The 10,603-nt window shown below is 36.5% G+C and overlaps 1 protein-coding gene across 1 annotated transcript; it reads left to right on the plus strand.

Moving 5' to 3' along the window:
- Nucleotides 1–438: 438 nt before the first annotated feature.
- On the plus strand, nt 439–4,591 carry LOC130966792 (uncharacterized). The gene is given in 12 exon segments (XM_057891615.1): nt 439–515; nt 679–810; nt 969–1,088; nt 1,153–1,308; nt 1,410–1,554; nt 1,690–1,868; nt 2,342–2,576; nt 2,963–3,061; nt 3,168–3,313; nt 3,491–3,595; nt 3,792–3,880; nt 4,078–4,591. Coding segments are annotated over 12 exon segments (1,989 nt in total). The 5' UTR covers nt 439–446.
- Nucleotides 4,592–10,603: the final 6,012 nt, after the last annotated feature.

The raw sequence follows: 10,603 nt of genomic DNA on the forward strand, positions 1-10,603 counted from the left end.
CGGTCCGGTCGGGAATGGATCCTCTCAATTGTTTAAAAAAATTGAGAGTGTAAAGTATGATCTCTAAGTTTTCATTGCTCTCTCTCATATTTATTCTTGGTCCCACTTATAAAATTAATGGTAGGAGATCACACTTTACCCGTCAATTGTTAAAAAAAATTGAGAGGATCCATTTCCTTTTAATAACAATGTTTACTAGACTTGTGCGTGACTATGTGCCACATTTTAAATGGATTAGAACAAAAGTGATGGTTTGACCCGAAATAAACCGTTTGCTAGACCGCATGAGCCCACCGGTCCTGGCTATTGGCTATGTTGGTTTGATTTAACTATTTAAGAGCGAGAAAGGAAATATGACACCGTTTTAGGTTTAAATTTCGCGCGCAACTCTTCTCGACACATTTGGAGCCAAATGAGAGAGTGATCAAAGAAGAAGAGGGAGCAAAATGGTTCAAGTGTGTTTCGTTCTGGATCTGCGCAGCTTGGCACCTCCATTGCTGAGGGACCTTAAGCAGGTACATACCTTCAACTTCCTTCTCCCTGTATAATTCGTACGCTTTCTTCCGTCGCTTGCTATCTTTCGAGCCTCTCTAACAATCATCTGAGCTGCGAAGAACACGCAACGGCACCGTTCCATATAAATATTGATCTCTTATTCTTCTTTTGGTCAATTTTCAGTCCCTGCTTCAACTCGCCAATTTCTATGCCGTTTCAACTTCTTCCTCGTTACTTGGCCGCAAATCAACCGCTGTCACCGATAAGATCGGCTTGTGCTACGTTTTCAAGAATCGTTTATCTTCGTCCGACGATGTACTCTTTCAGACTTTCAGTAGCACCGATTTATCTATTTAGTTATTTATTTTCAGTTTGTGATTTGATTGACAAATTCGAAATGCACGAGTCACAATGCATAGCAATTTACAATCCATGCGATCGAGTAATAGAGATTGAATCCGGTGATAATGTAGTTAAAGATCGCGTACACTCCCAGGGGAAACTTCAACCTACGCGATTTCCACCACGCTGTTAACAACCTGCCTTCCGATGCTTTTCTTCCCGATGCCTATATCAGTTCCGGTGCTCTCTTTGTCTCTTTCTCTATGAACAACTTAGATTTTCCTTTTCTGTTAGAAACAGCGTATATGTATTGAGTAATTTGGTCATTTATGTTCAGATGTGATGATTTCAAAAGTTTTGAGCGATAAAGTATTGTATTCATGGCAAGGGAAAGATATTGAGAGAAAAGTAATCTTTGTAACTTCGAGCTTGCCGGAAGATGTGGACTCTATAATGCAAAAAAGCCTGATGGTGAGCAGTTCTATTCGTGACATGCGTTTTGTGCTTTAATGTGTTTCGTGATGAACTTGACTACAAAACTTAAGACTGCAATTTTTTTTCCCTTTCAAAAGGATGCTGCAGATAAATGTGTTTCAGTTGATTTTGCTGTATTTCAGCAAAAGTCAAGTCATCTGACGGATACGCGTGAAAACATTCACAATTTTCGTCGTAGTATTTCTCATCTTGATAATTGCTCAATTCAGACCTATATTCCAGGTTAAGTACTCTTACTATGTTTGCTCTAGGGATTAGGATATACGCATTTGGACTATGGCATTTGTGGAACATAAAGAAATAAAATATCTCTTGCAGACCTGAGAAGTTTATGGGAATCGTTTTGGAAAATTGCAGATTTCAGAGTGTTACACAGCCTAGTTAAAAAATGGTTGCGGGTTTTGAAGGATGACATGGAGGAGCCACTCTTAGCTCGTCTTACTTTCAAAGACAATCTTTTGGATTCTGTGAACCATATATTCTTCAACCTGTTTGCACTAGTCAATCCAATGACAAGCAGCTTCAGTCAGTGTCAGGTAATGGTATTCCAAATCCAATGGGATAAACCGCTTCCCCAATCCTCATATGTATGTTGGAACATAGGAAACCATGTTGTTGTAGGCCAAAATAATGTCAATGCTTTAATTCCTGTTAGTTCTCCCTTTGGAAAGTCCTTTACAGCATTTATCATGAAATCTCGTGGAATATAGTGGTTACAGACATAGTAGCTAGAATCTCGATTTAACTCTTAAAATCTTCCGATATTACGATTTTAAATGAGTTTATCGAGTTTACGAAATTTGTACACGATTTTACGATTTAAATCTTGTTAAGATTTTACGTTTTATGTTTTTTATTTACTTTTCCGATTTCACGTAAAATCTCGATTTTCTCTACCTTGGTTACAGATCCCCCCTAAACAAAAAAAAAACTTTTTTTTTCTCTTTTAGATTTCAGTTCCACTCATTTCAAGGAATTAAGAGATGCCTTTATTATTGGAATTGTACAGACATGCAGATGTCATGGTATTCCTTTAGGGGATGATGAAAAAAATATCAATTTCTCTTGTCCCATCACAGGCTGCAATCTGGACACATGTGATCGTATTCAGAATTCTGTTAGAGTTGGGGAAAAAACAGTTCTTTTTCTTCCCTCATTCCACAATTCCCAGATGTTCAAGCAAATTACTTCACCAATTGACATGACTGTTAGTGAGAGGGTAAAATTGGCATCTCTTGATGAAGGTTTGCATTTTGTTTATTCCAATTCATTTATGTCTTGATTTTATAGCATTATGCAACATGATTTCCTTCCCACTCCTCTCTTTTTGACACATTTCAATTAACTGCAACAAGCACTGGTGGTAATTAATACAACCTGGAGCGGTTTCTGTTTGGTTGAGTGATTGCACAATCAAATTGATCTATCTAATATATACAATAATAACCTATTGGAAAGTAAGACAAAACCTTCACTTCATTTCGTTGACTTCTTCCTCCTCTGATCTTTAACTTCAATTTGTTGAGGCATATTCCAAACCAATTTCAATTTGGTTCCTTTTCACCATCTACTCAGTTCTAAGTTATAACCAAGAAGAAAGCTTATTTCTGTATGTTAAATATAAATGCAGGTCTAATTATGGGCACATCCTTTGTTGTGATTCCTTCTCCTAATCATGTGATTGAAGGCACTTCAGATGATGCAGATCAGGCAGATTTGAATTCTCAAAGTGTGTTTACTACTTTGGATTGTTTTTGCTCAATGCTTATTGTTAAGCTCTTCTTCATAACGTTCTTGTTTCTTCCATTGTTCTGAGCATGACTACATTTTGGCAGTTTTTCGAGGTCTTTCTGGTGTTTTATATTCAATGGACCAAGGTTTAATCTGCTCCTCAAATTGTGATTTGGAAACAATGGCGGAAGCTGCTTATCGCTGCTACTATGTTATGCAACCATCAAATAATGGGTCAATGCTTTTGAGGGTGAGAACTACTGCCGTTTGCTCTATATCTCTAATTCTCTATTGTGTTCTGCACACACATTTAAATGGCAGTAACTAGCTAGTAACTATCCCTGTGCCGTTCTAATCTATTATTGATGTGTGACATAGAATGTAGGTATACTGATGACTGTATAATTAATGTGCATATAACTTGCAGCGGGTTGCAGGGGCAGAAGAAGTTTTACGGGTTCCTGATGAAGGATTAGTTGATTCATTGGTTAATAAGGAAATTGAGAATTCTGTTCAAGCCTGTCTGCTAAAGGTTTGTTTTAAACATTTTGATGAAGAATTGTTTGGTTTTCCTTTTCCTCTTAGATGAATACTGATGAAGAACAATGCCGTTGGCATTATTTTGTTGGAGCAGTGATTTTACCAAATTTTTTATATTGAATGCGTACAACGCAAAAGTGATTAAGTTCCATGTAATCTGGAATGGTGAAACCACAAATTGTTTGCAGATTAATCTAACAGACTATGATCCACTGCTACATGAAGGAGGCTTTCATCAGAAACTAAATTTTCTTGTCAAAGAAAGCCTACAATCGGGGTGAGTTTTCCCACCAGCTTAAAATGTGGTAATCCGCGAAGCTTGGGCATGAATTAATGTCAACGCGTATCCCATCTGAGCGGATTTGGCCAGATATAGCAACTGAATGTTTTGTTCGTGGAAGACCATATATCACATCATCAAAAGATTCTTACACTTTTTTTTTTATTTGAAGCTTTCTGTGTGTTTATTTGTAGGTCAGTATTTCCTATATTAGAAGGTGAATTTTCTGAACTGAGCTCCATTCGTCAACCTCCTTATTCAGATGTTATCGGTAAAGCAGAATCATCCATTGATGTAGCAGTTGTGGATAAGGAAACTTTGCCTTTGGATGTTACGAGTCAAGATGACAAAACCATTGCATGCATTACAGAAGAATGGAAGCAACTGGTTGTAAACGAAGACCCCAAGCTGTACTCTCCATCTTGTACGTCAAAAGCATTGTCGGATCAACCAACTTTATCACCACGAGTAGGTAATAGGCAGCTAGATAGAGAAACTTCTAGGATTTTGGAGAGGTTAGAGGTTCCAAGGCCACTGAAAGCAAAGGCAGCATCTCCAGTCTTAAATGAAAATTGCATGAAAAATGCAAGTGTGCCCGTAAAGAAGCCTCTTGTACCATGCCAACCCAATCAAGGTACACAAGAAGTTTCTGTCGGCAGCCAGTTAATGAAACCAAATTTCCAGAAGCAGAAAAGGAAACACAGATGAAAAGAAATCATAAAAACAGATCTTCAAAAATCAATAAGGTCAGTGAATTTCTTTTCTCTTTTAAATTGTGTTACGACCTAGGTTAGTAGATCATGCGTTCATGGAACATGTTGTGGAAGGGGCCAAAATAATGTGACAATGATTAATGTTGATATGCATATGAAATGCTTGATTACTAGTATTAACAAGTTTAGACATTCAGTAGGGATAGTTATGAGGGCCAAACCAAACATATGCAACTTCGTTTATGTATGTGTTAGTTTGGAAATAATAATGATTAATTTCTAATTTTCATTTTTTCAAAGTCTGATATGAATTTTAATATTATATTATTTAGCGAAAAATATTAAGTAACCTACCATTTTTCTTTGTATTTGTTTTGTATTTGAACTAATGTTAATTAACTTTTTTTTATCTCACAAAAATGCAGTAACCTAATATTCATCTTATTTAGTTAATAAATTTTAATTTAAAACTCAAGAAGTTGATAATACTCTTTAAGTTTAGAATGTTTACGTAGGTTATTTTAAATTTATAATATTTATTATCTATATGTTGTAAAATAAATAAATAAAAAAATAAATATAAAATAAAAAGTATAAATAGATAACTCTATTATTAGTGTTTACTGATATTATAATTTTAATAGAGATGACTAATATATATGAAAGATACAAATTTATTTGTTGCATATATAAAAGAGAAAGATTAGTATTTCATATATTGACAATATAAAAAGAGAAAATTGTTATTATTGGTTGTGTATTCTGTCTTAACTATGCTACTCTATTTGGAACCGATAGATCTACTACGCTTTTGACATGAATTTATTTCAGTGGCCACTTGTTCAATTGGGATATCAATTTGAATTAGAGCATTTTCAACTAGTATATAAGATTTTGTTATTCTCTTTGTATTAAAAAATGCATCAGGCAATTCATTTGCTATTCTTTGCAAATGTATAATCTTTTGAACTTCTAGTTCACATTATTCTGATCGAGGATCTAAATGTGTTAAGGATGATGCATTTTCAACTAATTTTTTTTTTAGGAAGTTTATTCTCTTCTCCTAATGTTGAAAATTTTGATTCATCAAAATGACAATATGTAAATTGGGCTTTAAATACATCTCCAATTTGTATCTCAAGATACCTCACTATAAAAGGGAGAATAATATCTAATATATATTCCCAATTTTCTTTGAGGTCTCATTTTGGTGCGAAAAAGTGGTACAATGGAAACATATATCGCACACCCGAATATTCTTAAATGAAAAATAATTGGCTACTGGCCAAAAGCTAATTGCATATGAAAAAACTGATGGTAGCTTGTTAGGCTCAAACTAATAAGTGCTGCGGCATGTAAAATAGCATGCCTTCAAACCAAAGTTAGGAGATTTGTTCTCATAAGTAATGGTCTAACAATTAATTGGAGGGGTTTAATAAGTGATTCTACTAACCTATTTTGTGTGTGAATATGAGCTATTGGATATTCAATGCTTATTCTGTTAGCCATACAATAAGCATCAAAGGCTTGGAAAGTAAATTCACCAGCACTATCAAGACGAATGACTTTGATTGAATTTTTTGAAAACTGTGCTTTTAATTGAATAATTTGAGTAAGTAATATCGCAAACGCCAGGTTGCGAAAAAACAATAAGCACACATGTGACCATCTCGAAGATGCGTCTATTAAGATCATAAAATATCTAAAAGATCCACATGATGAATGAATAGGTCCACATATATCGCTTTGAATCCTTTCTAGAAATTCAAGGGACTCAAATCCAATCTTTACTGGTGATGGTCTTAAAATTAGTTTTTCTTGAGAACATGCAACACACTAAAATTCACTAGATTTAAAAATCTAATTCTTTAGTGAATGTTTATGGGAGTTTTCAATAATTCTCCACATCATGGTTGTTTCCGGATGACCCAATCTATCATGCCAAACTATAAATTCATTTGGGCTGGTAAACTTCGAGTTTACATTGGCATGTGATTCAATTGCACTAATTTTAGTATAATATAATCCAGATAAAAGTGAGAATAACTTTTCTAATATAACATTTTTATTTGAATAATGAGTTGTGATACATAAGTACTCATGATTGTTCTCATTCATTATTTCAATACGATATCCATTTCGACAAATATATTTAAAACTCAATAAGTTTCTTAAAGATTTAGTAGATAGTGCATTATTTATTATGAATTTTGTTCCTCCGAAAAATAAAATTATAGCTCTTTCGGAACCTTGTATCACATTGTTTGAGCCAATAATAGTATTAACATATTTTTCTTTTGACACAAGATGAGTAAAATATATATTACTTTTGAGAATGGTGTGCGAACTTGCGCTGTCCGCAAGTCAAACATCTACATTATATATCCCTGCCATTTTTTTCAAATACAAATAATAATAAAATCAGTAGTAGTACATGCACAGTAAAATTGTATTCTTGATTGGAATTATTTTTTTAAAAAATATTGTACATAAAAATAGTGTCATATGCTAAAAATTTTATTATTAGGGATAAGTATTGTTTTGGTCCCTAACGTTGAGGGTCAGAATCGAAACCGTCCCTGATGTAATTTTTTATTTAGAATCTTCCTTAATGTCGTATTTGAATTTAAAATCGTCCTTTGTAATAAATTTTTTTTGTAAATGATGAAGCTACCCTTTTCAGCTTTTATGTTTCGCGCGAAACACTTCATGTCTTCATATCTTCATATGCATGTAAACCTTCAACATTAACCACAACGTTAATTACAACGTTTCATAAACCAATCCCTAACCCAGAATCGGAAATGATGGAACCTCTTCTTGGAGGAAGACATGTTTCCTGCTGCTGGCTACATTGATGTTGGGGAGGATCATGGGATGGTTGATGAAAGTGAGGGACAAGAGCTGGTTGTATATGGTGGAGAACAGGCGGGGCGAAACCAATCTGAACCAGGTGCTGATGACTCTGGGGCAGAGGCTAGGGACAGTGATGATGATGTTAATCAGGAAGCTGAGTTTGGTAATTCTGGAGATAGTGACAGTCTCAATTCAGAGTATAAACCATTTGAAGAAGAGGACGACAGTGAAGATGATTTGCACTTTACTGACAGTGACGATGAATTTGATCCTGATGTAAGTAGGATGTGAATGTCGTGAATGGACCACACATGGCTGTGAAAAAGAAGGGTGTGGCAATTGAGAACTTTGAAAATGACGAGAGAGCAAACAGTGATATGTTAGATTTGGACCACGAGGTTGGAACTGAGGGGTCAGATTCAGATCATTAGGGAGTGAGGTATCCACTTCACAAGGCACAAAAAGACATGAATCAATATAAGTGGGAAGTTGGCAGAGTGTATGCATCTCGGGAGGAGTTCAAGGACACTATGACTGCATATGCTGTGCAAACCGCTAGGGCAATTACATTTAGGAAGTATGATCTGAAGAGGGTTAGGGCTGGTTGTTCTGGAGAGTGTCCTTTTTGGCGGTATACTGTGAAAATTCGAGAAGAGGATACTTGACAGCTTCGCAGCATGAATTTGACTCACACATGTACACAAGCACACAAGGTGAATATTTTATACTCGAAATGGCTTGACAAAGTATTTAAGAAGAATGTTGAATCAAATCCCAAGGTGAAGATAAAAGGGTTGGTTTCAAAAGTTCAAAAAAAGTGAAACTTAATTGTCACTAAGTCAACGGCTACGAGGACCAAGCAGATTGCACCGGATGAAATTTATTTCTTGATATCTCAAGCCATTCTTAACCAAAAGAAGACTTTGCCTTTCAAATTAAATGCAAAGATATGTAGTCTAGGTAGTAACAAATAAATATTTTGTTATTTGAGTAATTAAAATCCAGAATTAAATTAAAAACGCAGAAATATTAATAGAGGCTAAAGAATTGGATTTTTCTATAGCTATGTACAATATTTCAAAACCTAATATCCAAAGAAGAAAATAGAAACAGAAACAGAGAATTTTCGAAGTATCTAACATCAAAAATGAAAAAAATGGATAGCAAATTAAAAGAAAATTATAGTCGCAGAAAATAAAGAATAAGATTAGAGATTGAACAGTTATTGTAAAGCGTAAAAATCTGATGACAATGGGTAACAATGATGCTGACATGGGTTAGACACTTGTACTTGTGTTGAGACTTGAGACTCAGTTGAAAAACAATAAAATAAGGAGCGGAATAAAGAGTGAATTAACTGTCGAGTGATACAAAAAATCATATGCGAATATAGGAATTAAGGAAATTTATTTACTATTGGGTCTAAATGGGCTTATAAGTGAAATAAATTTTGGAATAAAAAATTTCAAACTTTAACCAATTAAAGTTGTTATTAATTTTTTTAAATACATAGACTAAATTTATTATGTTAAACTAAAAAATATTAATAAATTTTAAATTATCTTTTTATAAAAATTAAATAAAAAATATATTAATAATTAATAAATTATATAAATATATTTTAGAAAGAGATTACTAATAAAAAAAACTAACGAATTTCATAAAATTAATTATCAAAATTTAAAAGGAGTATTTTTTTTTCTTAAAGCCTCGTGGTCTTTCAAAAAGGGGATAAGTATTGTTTTGGTCCCTCACGTTGAGGGTCGGAATCGAATCCGTCTCGATGTATATTTTGATTTAAAATCATCCTTAACGTGTTTTTTTGTATTAAAATCGTCATTTTTTAAAAAAATTAATTTTATTCCTAAAATACCCCTACTTTAATAAAAAAATTATAAATTTAAAAAAAAAAGAAAAGAACACATTTTGGAGGTTGGGGAGGAGGAGAAAACGCGTTTTTGGGGGGGGGGTGGGGGAGCCGAAAGGAAATGCGAAGGGGGGAAGGGAGGGAAAGGGGGAATGGGAGGGGGGGAGGAGAGAGGACGCCGCCGGCGGGGATGGGTGGCCAAGCGCTGGTGGTTTTGCATCTGCTTTTTCTGCTTCTTCTGCTGCATCTGTTTCTGCCGGCGGGAAGGGAAAGGGGGAAGGGGGGAGGGGGGACGGCGGGTAGGGGTGGCAACACTACCCGAACCCGCGGGTACCCATCCCACCCCTATCCGTTCGGGGCGGGTAATTACCCGCCCCAGCACCGGAGCGGGTTTTAACGGGGCGGGTTCTTGGGCGGGGCGGGGCGGGGTCGGGTTTAGGTTAAACCCGCCCCTACCCGCCCCGGTATATATAATATATATATAAATATATATTTTTAATAGATAATATATGTAATATATATAAAATAATTAGTAAAATGATTAATAATATTATATCATATTAAAATTTTTATTTCAATTTATGTTATGTATGTAAATAATTGTTACGTAATTTTTAAAATTTCATTTTATTTATTAGATTTAATAATTATAGGGGCGGGTTAGGGTTTAATATTTTACTACCCGCGAGTAGAGGCGGGGCGGGTTCGATGCGGATTTTTGTTTGGCGGGGCGGGGCGGGTCGGGTAGGGCAAAAACCCGCTGCTATTCGCCCCGTTGCCACCCCTAACGGCGGGGGGACGGCGCCGGTGGCGAAGAGAGGGAGGAGGGGAAGTAGAAGAAGCCGGAGAAGAAGAGAAAGAAAATGACGCGGGGTAGGGGAAAGGGGGAAAGGACGCGGGGTGGGGGGAAGGGGAGAGGGGGAGGAGGAGGGGGAAGGGGAAAGGGGGGAGGGAGACGGCGAGCCACTGCCGTTGGAGTCCACCTTGCCGCCTCGCTTCTGCCGCCTCACGCCTCGCCGCCTCACGCCTCGCCGCCTCGCCGCCTCGCTTCTGCCGCCTCACGTCGCCGCCTCCGCCTCGCTTCTGCCGCCTCACGTCGCCGCCTCCGCCTCGCTTCTGCCGTCTCACGCCTCGCCGCCTCACGTCGCCGCCTCGGCCTCGCTTCTACCGCCTCACGCCACGCCGCTTCCGCCTCCGCCTCATGCCTTGCTTCTGCTTTCTTGTTTTCTGTTTCTGTTTTTGTTTGGTGTTGTTTCCTGCTTTTTTGGTGGTGGTTTTGGTGGT

Source organism: Arachis stenosperma, chromosome 3 (genome assembly GCF_014773155.1).
Source record: "Arachis stenosperma cultivar V10309 chromosome 3, arast.V10309.gnm1.PFL2, whole genome shotgun sequence".
Lineage (NCBI taxonomy): Eukaryota > Viridiplantae > Streptophyta > Magnoliopsida > Fabales > Fabaceae > Arachis > Arachis stenosperma.